The 24,204-nt window shown below is 39.5% G+C and overlaps 1 protein-coding gene across 1 annotated transcript in view; it reads right to left on the bottom strand.

Annotated features, from left to right (window-relative positions):
• The window catches only part of LanB2 (laminin subunit gamma-1), a 1,346,184-nt gene that overhangs the window by 8,327 nt on the left and 1,313,653 nt on the right, over positions 1–24,204 (bottom strand). The window contains exons 25-26 of the mRNA XM_067147161.2: positions 6,619–6,736; positions 5,634–5,746 (exon numbers count right to left, since the gene is read on the bottom strand). Of these exons, the coding sequence (XP_067003262.1) occupies positions 5,634–5,746; positions 6,619–6,736 (231 nt within the window). The remainder of the gene's footprint in view (positions 1–5,633; positions 5,747–6,618; positions 6,737–24,204) is intronic.

Below are 24,204 nucleotides of genomic sequence, written 5' to 3'. Positions count from 1 at the left end.
TCCAAAGCTTTTCCAAAATTCTGCGTATTGACCTGTCTTGAGGTGTTCTCAACAAATGACCAAAGAATGATATTCTCTTCTTTCTCATGAAATCCGCTATAGGTTCTATTTCCTGATATACTGCTTAATTTGGGATGATGCGCCATTCTCCTTCCATTTGGTACTTCTTATTAATGCATGTTCTTACTATTCTTATTTCTATTTTTAAAATTTTGTCTGTGTTAGTCTTTTGCTTTACTTTAAATAATGTTTCACTTCCATAAATTATTTCAGGTTGGACTACAGTCTTATAATGTTTCAATATTTATTGACAAACATTTCTTGTTGTGTGTATTTCTGGTTACTTTTTGGGCTCTGGATAATTTATTCGTTCTCTCTGTCTAAGAAATGTTTTCATTTAAATTGTATGTTATGGTTTCTCGAAGGTATTTAAACTGTTTTACAATTTCTATTTCTTTCCCACATATCAGAACACTGCTTATTAAAAAGGGATCTATTGCCATTATTTTAGTTTTTTCAAATTAAATTGTTAATCCTATTTTTCCAGCAATAGTTTGGAGACTTGTGAATTGATTCTGAGCTTCATTAAGGTTATTAGCTAGAATTGCCAGATCATCTGCAAATCCTGAGCAATTTAGGTTAATTTCATCTTTAGTATATCCAATTTTTATATTTTTGTTATTGTCTTTATACCAATCTCTCATCAAGTATTCCAGAGTACAATTAAACAAATGTGGTGATAGTACATCACCTTGTCTTAGTCCTGTTCTGATTGTGAATGCTTCGGATAATTCTCCTCTCAACTTCACCTTCGATTTAGTGCTGCCGTTTCACGTGTAATTATAATCAATTGGATCGCCAACCTTCGGAGGGAGACGGCGTCATAAGAAGAAGAACGTTAAGCTTATCATTTTAACTAATTTAGGATGTAATCCAAAATTTTGTAATATTTTTAATACTGAAGGTCGGTTGAATGCAATCATAAGCTTTCCGAAAGTCTACAAAAGTGATAATCATTTGTTTCTGTCTTCTTTTGTAGATGTCCATTAATAATTTTAGTGTTATGATTTGATCTGGACAACTACACCATGGTCGAAATCCTCCCTGGTACTCCCCTAATTCTTTTTCCAGTTTACATTTGCACCGATTGTAAATTATTCTTGAGAATATTTTAGAAGTACAATCCAGGAGTGATATTCCTCTATAGTTATCAGGATTTGTTCTATCTCCTTTTTGGTGCAAAGGGTGGATTACTGCAGTTGTCCAATGGTCTGGTAATTTTTCATCATTCCAAATTTTAATCTGATGATGATGATGATGCTTGTTGTTTTAAGGGGCCTAACATCGAAGGTCATCAGCCCCAAATTTTAATCAAGCATTGGTGAAGTGATTCTCTAATTGATTCCGCTGCATTTTTCCACAACTCGGCAAATGTTTGGTCTTCCCCACAAGCTTTATAATTTTTCAGTTCTTTAATGACTTGATTAACTTCATCAAAGCTGGGTGGATCAATATTTTCTGGTGGAGTTTTAAAGGGGCATGTCTGTGTTTATATCAAGTAGTTCTTTTGGTTCCACACAATTCAGTAATTTATTGAGTGTCTGCTAGAATGTGTGTATTATCTTTATTATTATGTGCCATCTCTCCATTCTTATCTTTTAGCATAAGTGTTGGCGATTCATATTTTTAAAGTTGTTTACTATATATTTTATAGTAATCCCTAGAATTGGTATTTTTGTGATCTATTTCTATTTGTTGAATAATGCTTTTTTGATGTTATCTTTTAATATTTCTGATGATTTTTGGGTTAGTTTTCTTTGCTTGGTAAATTCTTCATACAGTGTCCTTGTTTTCTGACTTTGGTGATTTAACCACGCCTGATGTCTACTCTCAAATGCTTTATCGCATACCTCATTCCACCACTGATGCTTTTGCCTTGGACTTGGCAAGGCTATTTTCTCAGCTATGTCTTTTAGTTTCGGGATGATCTCTTCTAATTTACCTGTTTTATCAATGTCTCCAGTTAGTTCTTTATACTGTTCATTGTTTATTAGTTTATGGGGATCATAAACTTTTCTCAATTTACATTTTGATTTCGGTTTCTTTACTGGTGTGAATTTAATTTTGATTTTCACCATGTAATGGTCAAACCCTATGTCTATTCCTCTAAGTACTTTAGCATTTTGGATTTCCTTATGATAATTCTTTTCTATACAAACATGATCTAATTGCCATTCTCCTTTTCTCTAATCTGGGTGTTTCCATGTCTTAAGTTTATTAGGTTTTCTCATAAAATACGTAGATTTTGATATATTATGGTTTCTACAAAAGTCTATCAATCTTATGCCATTTTTATTGGTCTGTTTTTGAGCTGGCCATTTTCCTATTATATCTCTGTATCTCTTTTCTTTACCTAATTGTGCAATTTATTTATATTTGTCACTGTTTGATCCAAGAGGTCCCAGAATTCATCCACCTCTTCTCTGGTTTTTATCCTATTGTTTTTTATCATTTGTAGAAGCATGGGCATTAATTATTGTGTACATTTTATTCGATGTCTTTATTGTTAGTGTCACGAGTCTTGAGAATTGTGCCTGAAAATCTATTATCGAATCAATTATTTTCAAGTTGACTGTGAATCCTGTACCAAATTATGGACAATTCTTCATCACTCTTTCTCCAGGGATGCCTTTGTACACTCTATATCCTTGGGATTCCATAGGTTCCTGGTCTGAATTCCTCATCTCTTGTAGTCCTGCTATAAGGATCCTTTATTTGTCTAGCTCATTAGTTAGGATTTTTAATTTTCCCACCCATGCCAGAGAGTTGATGTTATATGTTGCTAAATAGTTTATCTGTTTCAATTTTAGTCTTTGGTTTAGTCGTTGGTTTGTCTTGGGTGTTACCAGACGCTCAGACTCATCTGACTCATCTTTCAAGCGACTGCCCACCGTATCCGAATGCAGTCTTCCTTGGCTGGTACCAAGCGGTGGAAATTTACCGAAAAGATTTCTGTCCATTCTTCACTGTCAAAGGCCTTGGATGGAGCAAGCTCCGAGTTACAACTATGGTTGTGAACCATAAAGGTTGCCTCAAGATGTTCTCTGGCTGTCATTTTACGGCGTTGAGCCAACCCTCCTCCTTTCCCCGGGCTTGGGACCAGCAACAGCAACTACTGAGCTACTCAATCCATCCAGTAAGTACTGTAGGTGAAATTTGTCTGTATTAGTAAGGAATTTCACAACTTTTTCTGTATCCATAACTAGGCTATCACAAGACAAATATGCATCACGCTAGTTAACTTCACACAATTATGTTCCTAATCTAAATATAGGCTATTATGCGACAAATGGGGTATACGAAAGATGCCTCCACGAAGATTGTAAAGACAATTGAGCGTACCCTGGGCAACATTGAGGAATCCTCAGCGGCTGATTCTTCCATCACCGAAACACTAACTTATTAGTTATTATGAACTTCAAACATCATTTTTCAATGCCAGGTTTAGTAACAATCTCAATTAATATAGAGGGAATTTCACCAGAGAAGGAAGCCTTATTATCTGACATTTGCACAAAACATTGATATCCTACTGGTTCAGGGGACACATAGAGGATCAAAGATGAATGGAATGAAACTTGTCCTGGAAAGACCTAATGAATAATATGGGAGCGCAGTGTTTTCATTAAACAGGGTACCAACATTTTATCTGCAGACTTGACCTGTGTAGATAACATTGAAATCCTGACCATTGAAATTCAATCCTGGACTATTATATCTGTCTATAAGCCACCAAATAAGGAATATAAATTTACAGAAACTTGCAATTTCCATTCTCAAGCAACGGTCACTTCAATTGTCATAGTATGTCTTGGGGATACAAAGAGACTGTCACAAATGGCCAAAACTTAGAAGAATGGGCCGAATAAATCTGTACCAATGATCAGCCACTTTACACCAAAACTAGGGCTTTCATCTACGCAGATGACACAGCTCTTGATGCTCAAGGTGTGACATTTGAAGAACTAGAATTAAAACTGACATCTTCTATTGAAGAACTAGCTGCCTACTATGACGAGAATCACCTGAAACCCAGTCCAGAGGAAACTCAGGTATGTGCATTCCATCTGCGTAACAAGGAAGCAAGAAAGGAGTTGAACGTAACCTGGAAAGGACACAAATTAAACCCTTGTGATCAACCCAAATATCTAGGGGTACAGGTGGACCGTGCCCTAAGTTATAAACAGCACTGTATAGATACCAAACAGAAGGTATGCAGCAGGAATAATCTCATTTGCAAACTCACACAACATGGGGAGCACAGACTAACATACTCGGTACATCTGCCCTTACCCTGTGTTTCTCTGCTCCAGAGTATGCTGCTCCAGTCTGGAGGAATTCCACTCATACAAACCAAGCGGATGTTGCCCTCCACTAGACAGGTCGCATCGTTACAGGCTGTTTACGACCCACCTCTGTTAATAAGAACTTTCCACTTATGGGAGTAGCACCTCCAGATGTTAGGAGACAAGTTGCAGCAGAGATTGAGACGAAGAAGCAAGAAACAGATCCAAGACATCCAATGTTTTGACTTCACTCCCACCCATCAAGATTGAAATCGAGGAAGAGCTTCCTACAAACAACAACGTCAATCCCATCATCAGCCGAATCTCGGCGAAAGGAACTCTGGAGAAGGAAGTCGACTGCAGGATTATGGGAAGTGAAAGAGAAGCCAGCTGCAGGATATCATCTTCAATATGGACAATGGAAGATGCTTAACAGATTAAGATCTGGAGTGACACAATGTAAATCCAACCTGAAAAGGTGGGGGGACGGTGATCAAGATTTGTGCAAGTGTGGTGTAAAGCAAGATCACGGACACCTTCTCATCTGTAGAAATTTGCCTAAACCATGTAGTATGAATGATTTGTTGGAAGCCAATGAATGTGCCATCTCGACAGCTGAATACTGGAAAAACAAAGTGTAAATAGAGTAGTTGTAAATATACTGTAGTGATTTCGGACACAGATAAATAAATAAAATGCGACAAATGCTCGCGACGCTTCATTGTACCACTCAGCTGAATTTAAATTCCTAACTGCTGAATGAAATGCGAAATACAAGCACAAATAGGCTCACTATCTTATTCAGCAATCTTGATGTTAACTGGCAAGCAAAACTGAACATTTATGAGGCTAACGGCTTGCTCGCTGAAGGTGGAACCTATCCTCTCAAGTTCAGGAATTCAAGGCCTTTTCCCATAATCATGCAACCAAGTTGGAAATCACGTTCCTTTCATAAGGGATGACAAAACATTTTCGAAGCTAGGAAAAATGTGATCGTACTAAACGGTAATAGTGAACATTTGTAACGTGATAAGTGAGGTATTTTTATACGGGATAGATTTAATACGATGAGAATTGGGACTTTGAATTTACAACATGATAAGCAGGAAAACAGGTTAATGAGGAACACACTAATGAGGTTTCACTGTACATGCAATCTTCATAATCTTCCTTTCTCTGTCAAACTTTTATTTATCAAAACTACTCACTTACAAACCCAAATCTCTGATGTAACATCACTGATCAGAGTCTCACCCCTTTAAAACTACACAAAGAAATAAAGGTTACCTGTGCATTGCGCTGCATTCGTAGAGTTGCCAGATGTTGGTTAACGTTGGCACTCGCGTACTCTCTCTCCGCAGCATCGAGTTTCTCTTCCAGTCTGTCCAGAACCTGCACATCTGAAATATTACAGGGAACTTTAGCTTTGCCTGTAGTTCATGAAAATATTTTTGTCAACTATAATTGTAGGAGTTTTCGTCTCATATATTCAAGAGAGAGCGGGTTCGCACTGATGCAAGGAGAAATCTCATACGTATTAGAAATGTTAACAGTGCATTGTGTGCTGTGAATGAGGGGTTTAATTAGAGATCATGGTGGCTAAAATATTATAAAGTAGACATCTTATTGTTTAGAGTCTCATAGACGGAAAATGTTCAAAGAAAAATAAACAAGGCTCTAATATCTCATGGTTTATGCAATTTACTTATTCTTTTGAGATGCCTCATGCTGTCATTGCCACAGATTTCACTCTAGGAGTTATATCCCAAACTTTCCGATATACTTCCGTAAGATACCGCGTGCCCTTCTGGAAACGTAAAGAAAATCATGGACATAAGAGAACATGGAGCTTTCATATCTCCAGACGAAGAAATCCAAATGTTCTTTGAGGAGATCTGAAACTGACCCAGTGCTGACACTGCTGATTTTTGATTTGTGGACTAAGATATACCACAACTGAGAAAATTGTCTGTAAACATCCACCAAAGAGAGGGAGATTAAATATTGAAGTCTGAAAAATTAGTAAATGTACAATCTTTGTAAAAAAACAAATATTTTGTAATAGTAATATGCTTTATATTCTGTATACAATCTGTAAAAACAGTTGTGTGCTTATGATATCTAACAGTGCTGTACTCCAAAGAACATCGAGCACACAATATGCAATGAAAAATATACTTAGACATTCAAATGTGTGGTAAATTACAACGCAGCCATTCACGCTCATCACCTCTGGAATTACTGTATGTTAGACAAGTACCTATGTCCTTACCAATCTCAGGAAGTTCGTTGAGCTCCTGTACGATGGCCATCACCTGTTCCAGCGCTTTCTCCACCTGACGAGTGGCCTCCGCGGCACTGCTCTTTGCGTGGCCCACCTTGTCCCTCGCCTGAAACAAGACAAGTTACTTCAAGATCTTTCTGTATCCTTGCTCAAGTTTTTCTCATTCAGTGAACAAACTGCAACACATATTTTACAAGAAACAGATTGAATGAGAGACTATAAATTATTTCACTCATCACATGTGTGCCCACCATCCTTGCCTCAGAGACAAAGATCTATGTTATGTGGTATGTACATAATGAGGCAGAGAGAGTTTGTCAGCACACAGGCTATTCTGATTGTGACGTGTGCTGTGACCTAGTCCAAGTCAATTTTGGATCATTTAAAATTGTATTAAATTTAACAGTCAAAATTTGTGAGAAAATCTGTACCACACGTGTCGATTTGTCTGAGACTTGCACAAGATACAAGCTTTGAGGTGTTTCCTAACAAGCATTCAATTAAACATTTAAATTCGATTGGTTTAAATAAATTGAAAGGTAACTCCTGTGCAGTCATTGGTCATTAATTTTGCAGGCCCGCTTCCAATTGCACCATCCAGTGCGGGTTGCCTTCGGGAAGCGCGTCTCAGGGCATCTTTATTCTGTCTTCAGCATCATGTAGAGCGGACGTCCTGTCCAGGAGCTTTGTGCTCCATGGGAGATCTGCCTTCTCATGGGGTAAACAAATCTTAAATTTCCTAATGTAACTTAATTTTGTTTTATTTTATGTTTTAATTTGTCACAGGAGTTTTCCCATCAATTTTTCTAACAGAAATCAATTGTAATTTACGATGGTGTAAAGAGGACTTACATCCATCTTCATGTTGCCACGAGCCAAGCTTTTTCTAACAGTTTTGTAAGTTAAATTCATTTTTCATTAAGCTTGACCTCAGTAATTCTGCTTCATTTTAAAATGTTTTCCTATGACCTGTATTTTTATTTCTTTGGTGAAGGTGGCCGCTTCACACTAAAAGTATTTTACATGAAGATTAGCACTGCTGTGGTTAAAGGGTGCCATCCTGACAATGTCCAACAGCATTTTAGCATGATTTTAACAAGCACTACGGGAACAGTTAATTTTATTTACGTTGGTTGATGTGGAAACACCTTCTAGCAGTTCTGCATCAACTGCTGGTTATTTACAGTGGCGTCCAGTGGCTTGCATACTGCTAATACCACTCAAGTAGATTTGGTGATTGATGATCTGACTACAGAATCAACATTTACCAGTTCCCGTTTTGCAACTGAAATTGTTATTATTAGCAGTGATGGAACTAACAATTCTATGAATATTAATGCAAGAAAGAGTTTGCATGATGAGCATACTCCAGATGTTAAGAATTTAGAGCCTAATTTATTTTTCAAATTTTAAGTATAGTTCATCCCAGATTTTAATATCAATTGTGTGTTTCTACATTTGTTTAGTTATTATATGTATTATATTAAGGCTGAAGATGACCAGCCAAGGCCAACACTAGTCCCTAGTTTAGTAATGTAATTAAAAAATACTGAAAAGGTGGACCGTTACGACATTAGTGTTACAAGTGAACTATATAATACGAGTGGAATGTAATTTTTTTTAAGTCTTTGGTTGTAAAATACAATATGATGTTTTATTTTTATTGACCTAACCTGTAATGTACAATGTTGTAACATAGGCATTTGTAAATAGTAGAATTCTGTCTATAGTTCCTGGAAAGATCCAGAAAGTTACATAACTTTTGTACAGGGTGTGTTACTTTGTTGGTATGTGTTCTAGAAAGTGTGTTCTGTCTATTCTGGAAAAATATGACTTTCGCGATCATGCGTATTCTAGAATGTTAGTCAAAGTTCGCGATCGAAAGTAAGGTTGTGATTGGTGAGTCTAGGTGGCGATAGGGAACTCCTGCACGCTGATTGGCTGCCTCCAAGGCCAGTAATTCCTATATATAGTGAGCGAGGCAGTGTTCGAAGAATTCTGTATCCGGAATTCTGTCGGTCTCGGTTTATCTGTCTGCGAGCAGCCTATCTGGTTGACGTCCCCCGGTTTCCGGGATGGCACACTCCTCAGGTAAGCATTCTTGAATTCCTTTCCTGCTAAAATTTCCGTAATGTTCCGATTTGCTTTTCATACAGGAGTCTGCCCTAACCTTGCCTAGATTCACCAAATTAGTTACATATGACGCCTTAGTTTTTCAGCTGGACTTACCTGTTCGTTTCCGAGGCATTCCCATTTCTTGTTTCACTAAAATATGTATATTGTAGTTTAACATTATTTGCCTTGGGGGTTGCCTCTGGTAATTCTGTATCACTTGAGGTACGCTAGATTTTGGATAACCTGTAAATTGCATTGTACTATTGCATTGGTAACTGCAGTTCTGCATCAATGGAGCTGCACGTTCAGCAAAATTAGAAATGAATTTGCGAAAGAAATTCACCATGCCAATGAATCTGGCTACAGCCTTGACGTCCTTTGGAGGGGGGAAATTCTGGATGGCGGCAGTACGAGACTGATCGATTGAGACACCCCTCCCCGACACGATATGTCCTAAGAAGGACATCTGGGGTTGTGCGAAGGAAACCTTGGATGCCTTGAGGGTTAGACCTGCCTTACGCAGTCTTTCAAGCACTTCCTTGAGATGGAGTAGGTGTTCCTCGAAGGTTTCGCTAAAATTTACGAGATCGTCAAGGTAATTATAAACAAACTTGAACTTAATGTCCGTTAAGACATAATCTAGTAACCGTGTAAGGACAGCCGCTCCAGTTGCTAGGCCAAAAGGGACGCGTTCGAATTCATATAGGTTCCAATCGGTTGCAAATGCAGTGAGATGCTTGGATTCTTCGGCAAGGGGTATCTGGTAATAAGCCTGATTTAAATCGAAAGTGGTGAAAATGTTTGCATTAGCAAACTAAGAAAAACAAGAGTGCAAATCAGGAAGTGGGGCAGATTGGAGGACTACCTTACGATTCAACATCCGATAGTCCACTACAGGCCGATAACCACCTTGTGGTTTGGGAACCAGAAACATTGGAGAAGAATAGGCTGACTTGGAAGGCCGTATCACTCCATCAGCGAGCATTTGATCAATGATAGCCTTCAGGGCTTTCATTTTGGGAGGTGACAACCAGTACGGAGGAGAGCGAACAGGTATGTTATCTGTAACCTCAATTTTGTATTCTAATACATTGGTGACGCCTAACCTGTCGGGGAAGACATCAGGGAACTTATCGCAGAGTTTCTTAAGTTGATTGGCCTGCTCTTCGGGTAAGTGATTAAAATCAAAAGCCTTGGGTTCATCAGAATCTTCGGGAACAGCGTTAACATAGCAAGGCAGCATAGGGGAGCGATCACACAGCTCAAAGGTTCTTGCACAAAATTTAAAATGGAATCTGTTGAACTGGAGGTCCAAAATCATGCCTGTTTTAGCAATAAGGTTTGCACCCAATATGAATTGGCAGGATAAATCTTTTGCCACTAGCAATGCACAGACAGGTTCATTATTTACCTCTATGTATAAATATGGTAGTTTACAAGAAGGTATGGCAGAAATCCTACAAGATTGTAAGAAATGAAGACCCGAGTCAGACTGGGAGCAATCATTAGCCTGAGAATAAAGTAAATCAACCAAGGTACAGTCATGATCGACAAGACAAGAAGCCATGCTTTGGGATTTGTCATCAGAACAGGCGGTTAGTCATCTGGCACTACTATGGCCTGGCGGTCCAGAGCCAGAAGTGTTCCGTGGGCACTGCCTAGAGAAATGCCTAGTTGATCCACAGTTACGGCAAGAAGTATTGGTGGAAGAGCCTCCACCCATCGCAGGTTTCCTATTGCCTAATGTCCCGGCCTTGGGACAGTCCCGCTTGAGATGAGCCGTGGAGCCACAATTGAAACATGAACGGGGATTACGCAAGTTGGAAGCAGGTGACGGGGTGGTTTTAGAATCCTGAGTAGGGGGTATGGTTATAGGAGGTGGGGCTAATGCCAGGCGTAGCTGGTCAGCATATCGAATGCCTTCAGCAGACACAGTGACGGCTTCCAACTGGGCGAACGTTGCTGGTCGGGGTGAAAGAGCCAGATATGATCTATAGTTCAGGGCGAGACCTTCAATTATATTGGCAACCATCTGGGCCTCTGAATAGTGGAGCTGGAAAACCTTAGCTTGGAGCTTAATGTCTTGAACATATTCAGATAGTGACTCATTAAGATGTTGTACTCTGAAATAGTGCTTCTGCACTAATGCAGACAAGGCACGAAATATTCAAGAAAATGAGCATGAAATAGATCTACTGACCATCTTTCAGTAATGGCCCTGACAATGTGCTCAGAAAGAGCTCCAGGGACATGTGGGTATAGAATTTGAAATACGTTGTCGTTACTGAGATTATACACTATTGCCTGATCCTTGAACTCAGTTAGAAAGCGAAGGAAGGAAATAACTTCATCAACGGAGTTAGCTGAAAATTTCGAGATACCTTTAAACACAGTGGTCAATGGGTGAGGCAGATTGGAGAAAATCTGGGGGAAGACAGGTGTAGGGGGTACTTGGGAAGGCTCAGAATAGTCCAGAGGGTTTAGCAAGGCCTCGTGCCTTTGATTCGGGTGCCCTTGTGAAAAGGACGGAGTACAGGATAGGTTAGGATTAACGTTATCCTGCAATGTTACGGGCGCAGACAACCTAATTTGAGAAAGGTTCTCACTAATCTGAGAGACCATTTGGGCATTAACCGGTTGTGTAGAGGTTATGCAACTCGATACGAGTGGCGCTAGGACAGGTGGGTGGTTTTGCACCATTGAATCAGAACTGGGTTGATTAGGAATAGAAGGTAAACACTGAGCTTCAACGGAATTAGCAGGAATCGTAGGAAAACTTGTACGGTTACCAACATGCAAAAGAGATGTATCATTAGAATGACTTACAGGTGTCCTAGGTCCAGACAACAAAACAGAAGATCCCAGGGCAGCATTAGTCACCTCAGACTCCTGAATAGGCCTAACACCAGCACCAGGTGTCAGATCGCACACTTGAGCAGCAACAGATGCCTCGCCACAATTAACACTGTCACTCATTCCAGATGGGATCGACACTTGAATTTGAGAAACGGTGTTATTTAACTTATTGCCTTCAAACAAACCACTGATTCTGTAGAAAACTTTGGAAAACTGTTCTAATAAGGTCTGACATTTCTGCCGCTCAACTTCCGGGAATTCAATAGACAACAAATCCTTAATCCTGTCCAAATAATGTAATAACTGCCCCTTATCCCGCACTAATTGGCCATGCGAGGGCTTAGAAGCACTAAAGGACACAAGAATGGCATTAAATTCAGGTAACCTATCTTCAATCACGGCCAAAGACTCACGCAACTCGTCTGTAGTTAACTCAGGTATGGTTATAGGTAGGTCAAGGGACTGCTTTAACAGGCTAGTGTCATCTCTGACATTCCCTGTCGAATTAATTTTGCGAATTCTTAACTCGTAAATCAGTTCTGCCTTTCTTAAATGGAAAGGATTAGGAACAGCGCGAGCCATCCTTACAGGTAGAAACAAGATTTCAAGCGATATACGAACCACAACTTTTACGGAGTTTTAGGTTAGGTATGATCACGGTTCACTTTTCTTCTTCCGCAATCTAGCGCTTGCCTCTGCTACCAAATTTTACCTCTGCTACAGTGGTAACACCAAACAAGGCACAAACAGAGTTAAAAGGGGAAGGTAAGAGCAAACTACACAATATAAGAAAACACTACACACTCGGAAAAACAGTAGCTGGCATTACTCGGATCTTCAACAAAACATGTACGAAATATCAGTAGGGCCAACTAGTGAACAACAAACTGGGAAGATGAAAGGGCTGGGAACCTACCAAAGGCATGGACATGGCTTAGATAGCGGATTCTGAAATGAATCACCGTGATCCTTAGTTTTTTAAAATATTATTTACAAGATAATTTTACAAATACATTCCAAGTTATGAGCTATAAGTTCAGTGATATACATAGGTTATTCGTAGCAGTGTAAATTCAAATTTCAAATCAACTTTCGATTTAAATCAGGCTTATTACCAGATACCCCTTGCCGAAGAATCCAAGCATCTCACTGCATTTGCAACCGATTGGAACCTATATGAATTCGAACACGTCCCTTTTGGCCTAGCAACTGGAGCGGCTGTCCTTACACGGTTACTAGATTATGTCTTATCGGACATTAAGTTCAAGTTTGTTTATAATTACCTTGACGATCTCGTAATTTTTAGCGAAACCTTCGAGGAACACCTACTCCATCTCAAGGAAGTGCTTGAAAGACTGCGTAATGCAGGTCTAACCCTCAAGGCATCCAAGGTTTCCTTCGCACAACCCCAGATGTCCTTCTTAGGACATATCGTGTCGGGGAGGGGTGTCTCAATCGATCAGTCTCGTACTGCCGCCATCCAGAATTTCCCCCCTCCAAAGGACGTCAAGGCTGTAGCCAGATTCATTGGCATGGTGAATTTCTTTCGCAAATTCATTCCTAATTTTGCTGAACGTGCAGCTCCATTGAACGATTTGAGAAGAAAGGATGCCAAATTTGTGTGGGGTGATGTCCAACGTGAAGCCTTCATGGACTTGAAATCTGCCTTATATAACGCCCCTGTACTGGCTATGCCAGACTTTTCTAAACACTTCATCCTTCAGACTGACGCCTCTTCCTCAGGCATATCCGGAGTTCTTCTACAGGAATTTCAAGAAGGGTGTCATCCTATTTCTTATGCTTCCCGTGCCCTGAATCCTGCTGAGCGTAATTATTCCATTTATGAGTTGGAAACCCTGGCTGTTGTCTTCTCCTTAGAACGCTTCAGAATGTACCTGGAACATCTCCCTTTCGATCTGGAAACTGACAATCAGGCGTTGAGTTGGGTACTGGCCAAGCCGCGAAAGACCGGGCGTCTAGCACGATGGGCAGTGCGCATCTCAGCCTTTCAATTTGAAGCCCGCCACATTCATGGCACGGAAAACGTTGTGGTTGATGGCCTCAGTAGGATGTTTCATCCGGACAGCTCTGACCCTCAATCCGAGCCAGTTGACCCATCTCCCGAACAAGTATCAGCTTTTGTCAATGTTGTTCTCACTGACTCTCCCTTCCTTTTCAAGGATATTGCCAAACATCAAGAGGATGATCCTGAGTTAAAGGCCACTGTCGACAGGATTAAATCCGGTGAGCATGTTAATAAACCCTATATTCTTAATAATGGTGTCTTGTGTTGTCCTGCTCGTGGTCGCAGAGACCCCAAAATTGTAGTCCCAACTAACCTGGTCCCGGCTCTCTTCAAATAATTTCATGAATCCCCAGTGGGCGGTCATCTGGGCGTTTTCAAAACAAGAGAAAGAATCCGTAATCACTTTATATGGAAATCCATGGATAGTGAGATCCGTACCCTTGTCAAGTCCTGTAAGACTTGCAACATCAGTAAAGCTGCCCCGAATACTCATCTAGGTCTCTTGTCTTCTGAGCAAGCTTCTCACCCCATGGAAAGACCGTTCATAGACTATATTGGTCCTTTCCCGAGATCTCGGAATGGTCATCGTTTCATACTCGTGTGTGTTGACGCCTTTTCGCGTTTTACGTGGCTGTTCCCCACTCGTGCTTGAAACAGATATTCACCTCGTTTGGACCCTGTCAATTCTTGGTAAGTGATAACGCAAGAGCCTTTACTTCTGCCCAGTTCCGGAATTTCTGTTTTAATCTATCCATTGCTCATGTAACCACTACCCCGTATTACCTGAAGCCCAATTATGCTGAGAGAGTGAATCGTACCCTGCGATCTGCCCTAATCGCTTATCACTCCTCAGACCACTCCAAGTGGGATTCCTCATTGAATTGGTTGTCATTTGCATTTAACACTGCTGTCCATGAAAGCCACAAGCAAACGCCTGCTTCGTTGATGTTGACTTTTACTCCAAATTCTCCTCTATCTAACCTATGGTCAATTAATGATCTTCTGCCCGACGATGTCAGCCCAGAAGAGATCCGAGCTAATTGGCACCGTGCACGAAAGAACTTGAAGGTTTATTACGCTAAGGTCCAGCGTAATTACAACCACGGGCGAAGACCGCACAATCTCTCTGTGGGTGACCAGGTGTTTATTAGAACACATCCCGTCAGTAGTGCTGCGGACCATGTTATCAGTAAGTTGGCCCCCAGATTTCGAGGTCCCTGCACCATCTTAAAGTTCCTTACCCCGGTGACATTATTGGTGAGTGATCCCGAAAGGAAAAGGATCAGCAGAGTACATCTCTCCGAGATCAAGGTACCTTAAGTCTGGTAGGGAAGGGTAAATACCATTGTTGGTGACCTTGTAGATTTAGTTGTAAGTTATTTGTAACAATTTAGTTTTAAAATAATTTTATTGTAGGTTAGTTGTAAGTAATTGTGTAAGTGAATACTTTAGGTATCCTCTAGTGTAATAGATTTAGTATTATAAGTTAGGTAAGTTTTAGTTTAGGGTCACTACTTGGAATTTTCTTCCTTTTACGGTCAGGTTTAGGGCACCCTCCTGTAGTTTCTTTTCACCCCCACCATAATCTTGTTACGTGAATTGTAGATAGCAGTGCTTACCCCGGGGCTAGTGCCCTAATATCCCTGGTGTGCGAGGGAGAGTCCCTACTGCATACTTATTAAGCCACCCATCGGGTGACTCTACACGAGATCTTGAGCCCAGCAGCATACTATTACCTCAAAGTATTTCCCTGTCTGCTGCGGTTTGTGTGTGTTACAGCGGTTGCAGTGACCATCTTCGTCGGACAGCAACCTGAAGTGCCAAATTGGAAGGCACACTGTGTGCCTTGGGCGTCACCATCCGGCACCACTATCCTGCGGGGAACGTCCTATTGGTGGGAGGCGGACTGGACGGTGTCTCACCCCGGCTTATTTGGTGCAACAGACAACTGAACTGCATCTCACCTAGGTGTCGGGTTTGGACTGACATTGAATGGAGGCTGGCGGCAAACGGCCGTGTCGGCAGCCGCATAATCAGCAAGAACCTGTGGCCTAGCTGTGCTATGACTGTTGTGGGAAAGTAGTGCAAAAGTGTTAGCAATAAGTGAGAAGTTTTGGTATTTCTAAACATTTGGAAGAAAGTATGGTGTACATGATTTGGTGGACAGACTACAAATTGTCTAATCGTCTGTGAAAGAAGGCATTTTGAAGTGCAATGTGACAATCCATGTGGATTTTGTGATATTTATTCATGAAAATTTTTGAAAATTATGTGACAGTTTGTGTTGTTGGTTATGACAAAATTAACTTCAAGAAATTAGGTGTGTTAAGGTAATGTACCTTTACTATCGGTACTGTGTGAAAACGTTCTATCGCTTGCTCCCCAGTGAGGTTATATTATTGGTCGAGCAGGGCGCGACTTTCGGGGGGAGGAAGATGTTACAAGTGAACTATGTAATACGAGTGGAATGTATTTTTTTTTGAAGTCTTTGGTTGTAAAATACAATATGTTGTTTTATTTTTATTGACCTAACCTGTACTGTATAATGTTGTAACATAGGCATTTGTAAATAGTGGAATTCTGTCTACAGTTCCTGGAAAGATCCAGAAAGTTACATAACTTTTGTACAGGGTGTGTTACTTTGTTGGTATGTGTTCTAGAAAGTGTGTTCTGTCTATTCTGGAAAAATACGACTTTCGCGATCATGCGTATTCTAGAATGTTAGTCAAAGTTCGCGATCGAAAGTAAGGTTGTGATTGGTGAGTCTAGGTGGCGATAGGGAACTCCTGCACGCTGATTGGCTGCCTCCAAGGCCAGTAATTCCTATATATAGTGAGCGAGGCAGTGTTCGAAGAATTCTGTATCCTGAATTCTGTCGGTCTCGGTTTATCTGTCTGCGAGCAGCCTATCTGGTTGATGTCCCCCGGTTTCCGGGATGGCTCACTCCTCGGGTAAGCATTCTTGAATTCCTTTCCTGCTAAAATTTCCGTAATGTTCCAGTTTTATTGTAAGCATTTGACGGCGCCTACAAGTGAACTGTGTACCATAACCCAACATGAAGCTGATGCTGATGAATGGTGCAATTATAAATCAACAGTTCCTGATTTCAATAAACAGTCATTTACAGTGGTTTCAGGCCACAAACTTCTGCGAGCTATAAAACCATACACTGAATTAGAGTTTTCCAATTTTTTTTTTTTTTACCAATAATTTGTTCAGTGAAATTACCAATGAAACGAATCGGTATGCAATACCGATAGTAGTAGTCATAATAATAATAATAATAATAATAATAATAATAATAATAATAATAATAATAATAATAATAATAATAATAATAATAATGTAAAATAATATGTCTTAAATTGCACACATTGCTTTTATTTGCTCCACTATAACTTGCTGTAAACGTTTATAGCCTAAATACATCATTTAAGAGCAAGTGCTATCTCCAAAATCATGAAAGATGAATACATGTCATATAAGATAGAAATTCACATTTAAAATGTGAGTAGGCTTAGTAGGGTCAACAGAGAGAACTTTAATTCGAGGGGCGAGTGCGCATGGCATATGTCATGCAATAATGGCAGCCGCATCTAAGTACGTATTTTCTGCATTTAGCGCAGTCGCCCAGGTGGCAGATTCCCTATCTGTTGTTTTCCTAGCCTTTTCTTAAATGATTGCAAATAAATTGGAAATGTATTGAACATCTCCCTTGGTAAGTTAATCCAATCCCTAACTCCCCTTCCTATAAACAAATATTTGCCCCAATTTGTCCTCTTGAATTCCAACTTTATCTTCATATTGTGATCTTCACTACTTTTAAAGACACCACTCAAACTTATTCGTCTACTGATGTCCTCCCACGCCATCTCTCCACTGACAGCTCAGACTGGTAAACAATCTGTGGGGAGTAAGAATTTTTTTCAAAAATTGCATAAATTTATTTATTACAACTTTGAGAGACTTTGAGACACATGAAAAGACATTTTGGATCGAGAAAACACTGTCATTTCAATTTTTTAAAAAATATATCACCTTCACTAATATCTCTATTTAGTTTATCTATAATATCACTTGTGTCCAGAAACTCCACAGCATCACTTGTAATTTACAAAAGAAGAAACATTCACATTATTTTTACAAAAACCAAAAATATTTATAGCTATGAAAAGCACAAACAACTATCCATATCAGCGGCAATCGTAACACTACTGTAACCTGTAGGCTAAAGGCGCACCAAACTCTTACACTGTAAGGTGTATACGAATTTCCGTCAGAGACCACCACCATACAGAACTAGGCTTTGTACAGCGACACCATTTGAATATTCAAGTTTAAATATTCAAATATAAACTATTCGAATAACTGAAAAGTTCCAAAAAACGCCGCCATATGTCATATTACGTCAGTAAGCAATTAAGTTCTTAGCACTAGCCTAAAATGATAAATGCCATGCTCCCTCATGTGGGACCAAATGGCAAATGCCGTGCGCAATCTATTGACTGTCCTTAGGTACACTCGTCCAGGGCCGGATTAAGTGGGGGGGCTAAAGGGGCTGCAGCCCCGGGCCCCGCGTGCCAAGGGGCCCCGGCCCTTGGCCGGACCTAAAATGGTATAAAAAGGCTTGCTGCTCCACCTCCGTGCATGTATATGAATATTTACGCTCGCAAAATATCAAACAGCGCTCTTCCTTCTTATCAGCTGTCCGCGTTAGTATTTCATCGCTGCTAGAATCAATTACCATCCGGAGATACGAATCCTCGCTACTTACGCACTGTAATTATTGTAAAGGTTATTGTTGACGAAAATTTAAATCTGGCAGTTTGCGAGTGCCGGCAGAGGGAAAAGGGGGGAAGTGGTCTAGGAAGTTGAGCGGGAGGGGACAGGGGAAGCGCGGTGGAATGCGCATATAATACTATATCTTTGCATAAGGAAGAGAACTTCCAGTTCATCTCTGATTATTGAACCATTCTTAAATTACAACTGTATTGTTCCTGTAAAATGGATAGAAAATATCCTAGTGGTGCTAAAAAGCATAAATTAAAAGAACAACATAAGAAAGAAATTGAAAAGTTGCCGAAAATATCAACATTTTTTGACAGGAAGTCTACAAGTGCATCGACGACTGAAGAGACTGTTACTGGTGAATTGGAATCTTCCACAGGTAAGCGAATAGTGTCATATCTAAGTCTGCTGTTTTATGAGAGATTAGGTCTTTACGGAACTGGAAAGCATGAGCATTAGGAAGATGGTTTTAGGAACAATGAAAGGGAATCCTAATGTGTATTTTAAACTTCAGTCACATTGTATGGAATACTCGAAGTCGTAAATAATAAATTGCCGACCTCGTTGGTGTAGTGGTAGCAATAATGACTGCCACCCCCGGAGACCCAGGTACCTTCCCCGGCATTGCCTGCGGGGTGCCTTCGTATGGGGTCTCAATAACTTGATCAGGGCACTCCGAATTAAAACCCAGACCCGACACGGTGTGGTCACATGTTTACTTACTTAGTAATAAATTATTTAATAAATACAGGAATTAAAAAACCCCAAAGGTCTACAGCCGCGGAGGACCTTGTCTTACCAAGTGACTGCTGCCCAACCTCTAGGACCTGCAGATTCCGAGGTGTTGTGTGGTCAGCACAACGCATCATCTCAGTCGTATTCTTCGTTTTCTTGCCCGGGCTGCCATCTCATCGTCAGATGACTCCTCGATTGTAATCACGCAGGCTGATTGAGCCACTTGCTAGCCCTCAGGTACAGCTGAAAATCGCTGACCTAGCCGGGAATGGAACTCGAGGCCTCCGGGTGAGAGGCAAACACGGTACTCCTACACCACGGGGCTGTCTAAATACACTAACACACAAGTAAATTACTTTAACACACAAGTAAATTACTTGTGTTCTTACGTTGCAGGTTCAGATTTAGTACTCAAGAATGAGGCTGTGTGTGTCATAGAGCCTGGTTGCAGCTCTGCCACTGCTAATGGCAGTCCTGCTTCAAATCTTCCTTCTGCTGATCCTGGTTATTGGCCTGAGTGCATGATGGATGAGTTTAGAGAGCAATGTATTCAGTTTGGGCCTCAATACTTTCAAAATCGTTCAGTTACGGGAAAGTATCTTGAATCCAAACAAGTGCAAAAATCGCAAAATCGTTTATTTGTCAGACAGTTTGTTTATGCGCAAACTCAGAAATGGAGACTCTGTTGAAAGGATTTGGCTTGTATATTCACCATCTACTGGAAAAGTGTTTTGTTACCATTGCAAATTACTTTCAAATGACAAGATGAACTCTGCATTTTCTTCACATGGTTTTGTAACTGGAAAAAAGCAGACGAAGCTGTCAGTAGCCATGAAAACAGTATAGAACATAGGAATGCAATTAATTCTTGGCTGTATAGGAAGAAAATTTCCTCGCGAATTGATAGTCAGTTAATTAAACAGATAACTTTAGAGTCCCAGTACTGGGGCGAGGTGTTGAAACGAATTGTGGCAGTCATAAAATTTTTGTGTGTGCGAGGACTAGCATTTCGTGGAGAAAATGAGATTTTTGGAGTGCATAATAATGGGAATTATTTAGGAATCCTTGAACTAATTTCCCAGTTTGACCCTTTTCTGAAGGAGCACATTTCAAAACATGGTAATGAAGGAAAAGGGAAGCCTTCGTATTTATCAAAAACAATTGCCGAAGAACTGATTCATTTAATGGGGGAAAAGGTGTTAAATACAATCCTAAGTGAAATAAAAGAATCAAATTACTATTCACTGATAGTAGACTCTTCCCCGGATTGTGCTCATGTAGACCAATTGTCAATTGTATGTAGATATCTTCATTCTGGGGAAGTCAAAGAAAGGTTCCTTTGTTTTAAGGCTATAGAAAGCCACACAGGAAACTCATTGTTTAATGAAGTAAAATCATTTTTGGATAGCAAAAGCATACCTTTGAGTCAATGTAGAGGTCTTTCTTGTGATAATGCGGCGAATATGTCTGGCCAGTACAATGGGTTCCAGGCACAACTAAAGAAGGAAAATAAATTTGCCCCGTTCGTGCCTTGTGCAGGACACTCATTAAATTTAGTCGGAGTAAGTGCTGTTGAATCCTGTCGTGAAGCTTTGAAGTTTTTCGCTTACCTACAACGACTGTATGTTTATTTCTCAAGCTCTCCTCGTAAATGGGCTATGTTGACGAGAAATTTGGAACCGCACTTAAATTACAAACTTCTTCACCTGAAGAGTTTGAGTCAAACCAGATGGTGTTGTCATTATGAAGCAGTGAAAGCCTTGCGTATCAACTATGACAATATTTTGTGTGTATTAGATATTATATGTGAGAATGAAGAAAAACATGAGTCCCGGAGAGAAGCAAAATCACTGAAAAATAAGTTCATGAAATTTGAATCGGCTTTTATGTGTGTCTTTTGGCATGAAATTTTGGAAAGATTTGATAAAGTTAGTGTGAGTTTACAGAAACCTACACTAGACTTGTTAACAGGTTGTAAACTTCTGGAGTCTCTGGTTACATTCACAATCAATGAAAGAGGTAATTTTGACAAATATGAAGAGGAAGCTAAAAGGTTATGTGAAAAATATCTCACAGGTTTTGAGCACAAATCTGAAAGACAATCAAAGAAGAGATATGCTGATGGTAATGCCCTTAACGAAACTATTTTGAAAGGAAGAAAAGAATTTGAAGAAGAAACATTTTTGGTGATAATTGATAGTTTATGTAGTGGACTTAATAATCGCCTTCAGTATTACAAAACATTTCAGTCATTGTTCCAGTTTCTAGTAGACTGTAAGGCTTCGTGTACTGTGGATGAAACTTCTCTTAATAACTGTTTACAATTTTACAGAGATGATCTCGATGAATCTTTGAAACTAGAAATTAAACATTTTTATGATTTCATTAAAAGTGTAGATGTAGTTACTTGCCAGGAGATAGCTAAATACATATACGAAAATGATTTGATTAGTGCATTTCCAAATGTATTTGTGGCATTGAAATTGTATTTGGTAATTCCAATAACCAATTGCGAAGCAGAGCGTTCTTTCTCTAAACTGGCACTAATCAAAAATAAATTACGGTCAACCATGCTTCAACCAAGACTGGACGGTTTGACTATCATGTCTTTAGAACATGACATAACAAATGAGTTGTCATTCGATGATGTTTTACAGTCATTTGCAAATCTGAAGGCAAGGAAAAAGACAGTTTTAATGTAAAAGTTATTCAACTACCAATTAGGTCAGTTCAGTACAGCATCGATTATCCGAAAGTATTCGGGAATGGGAACGATCAGATAAGTGAGTTTTCGGGTAGCCAATCATTTGCGAAAAGTCTGATCCTACGCCATAAGAGCAATGGAGTAATACTGAACATTTTCAAAGTTTATCTGTTTCAAGCTTCCGTCCTTATTGTCAAATGCACTTATAACCTTTGAATAGGTATCACTCTTCATTTAAATATTCGTTACTGTGTTCTTCCAGCTCCAAATTCTTGAACTAATCTTGACCCGCCAACACCATCTTTAACTAGTCTATTTTAAATTTATCGGAAAAACATAAAATGACCTGTGTTCCTTCAGACGTCATTGCGAACTGTACAATCATTCATTTCATTTCAATACCTGCCACAAGCGAAGATTCATGCGCCACTGACGCCAACGGCAGTATTGTTAATTACCGTAAGTCGGAGTAAAAAATAGGTAAACATTGGATGAAAAGAGTTACAATTGGCTGAAATGGACCTAGATGACAATTATAATATATTTTAACGATATTTCTGTATTTTTGGATGCGAGGCTGCTGACGTAGGAAGGAGAAAACGTTATTTTGTCATAGCACTTGCGGATATGCATAACGCAGATATTTCAATTTGCTGACTGGACACTTTCTGTTAGCCGATATTTCTCTTGATCGACATTCGGATAATCTATACTTTACTGCAGGCAGGAACGAGTTTGCCAATGATATAACGAAGGACAATGTAGTATTATGACTTGTAAACAAGTAGTACAAGTCATAATACTACAATGTCCTTCGTTATCTCATAATACCACTTGTGCTAGCTTTTTACATGTTGATTTAGTTTTAAATTTTAGATTTTAAATTCATGTAATGCCAATAAGATAATGGGAATGAGTTCGTATTAAGTTCTGTTTTGTATGTCGATTTGATAGTGATGATGAGACAAATGTAAAATATGTTTTGGCATTATGAAATATTAACATGAAAAATAGAGAAAAATTGTATTCTATTTCAGCACTTCCCTATTCATCAATTTAAGTGGAAGTAGTTCTATAACGACTTCAGTATGCTAGTCTTACGTGATGTTACGAAGAAGGGGCCCCACATTTTTAAAAAGCCCAGGGCCCCCAAACACCTTAATCCGGCACTGCACTCGTCAACAGGTTAAAAGAGATGATTCCAGAAAAAAAGAAGGTGCTGTACGAACGTACACCGACAGATAATAAAAAGCATGCTAATACTTAGGTTTTTTTTTTTTTAGGGAAACAAAATGGGAACTGCACCTCAGGGCTGATACTGAATAAGTGTATGAAGTGTAGCTCTGTCAGTTTGCATGGTTAAATGTATCTGGTGTTTTATTGCTATTGTTTATTGTTCGTAATACTGAAACCTAAATTGCTAAAAGGGTGTAAGTCCACATTTTGACGGTTTTTGCTTATATATGAATCTGTTCTTCTGGATTATACCCATCCTTTAGCATTAAAAGGCATTAAATCCGGGACAATCTCGAGCTTATTCGTGGTAGTCAGTTCTTTCATGGAGTGTTAAAAAGTAGTAAGTCCTGGATGTGTTGTTGTTTCTCCCTACACTGGGAGTTACGTGAAACACACATTTAAGCTAATTTAGCCAGGTGTAGGAGAACTTACGCTTCCACATAACTTGGCCTACCCTGAGGGTTCTGTTCCCATCCACACTAAAAAGTTGAAGGATATTGACCAGCTCTACCATACATTCCACAGGATAAGGACGAAGACAATTTTATAAAGATATTCTAAATTGGAATAATGTGGATGGTTTGGAGGATGAGAGTATGATGACTGATTATACTATCCAGGGTTTTAATGGTCAGTTTTAAAAGAATAAAGAGGTTAACACTAAAATACATTCTCTATTGATATTAAAGAGGAAGACACCACAAATAAGATAAAATTGAATACAAAACTCAACAATACAAACCTCCACTTTACCCTTATGCAAAACAAACCAACAACACACACATTTTCAACCGAGTAAAGGACACAAAGACCGGAGCATCTGAAGAAGTATTATACACGAACCTTTTCTTGAGCCCGGTTTTTCAGGGTGAGGAGTAAGGAGGGAGCGCTGCCAGTTCCGGTTATACTGCCAACTGAATGGAAATGAAATCTAAATTGAATTGGTAATATGATCGATCGATATGCATTTTCTAAACATTTATTATCTTACGCCAACAACTGTGTCACACATACATTATTTAACATTATATAACATTTCTTGACACGAATCTTGTTCCTAGCATGAATTATATAGTTTGGCTTTGCTGTGTAAACAACAACAGTACTAGTTTAT

The sequence above is a fragment of the Anabrus simplex genome, chromosome 5, assembly GCF_040414725.1.
Source record: "Anabrus simplex isolate iqAnaSimp1 chromosome 5, ASM4041472v1, whole genome shotgun sequence".
Taxonomy (NCBI): Eukaryota; Metazoa; Arthropoda; class Insecta; order Orthoptera; family Tettigoniidae; genus Anabrus; species Anabrus simplex.
This window is presented reverse-complemented; position numbering and strand designations above follow the sequence as displayed.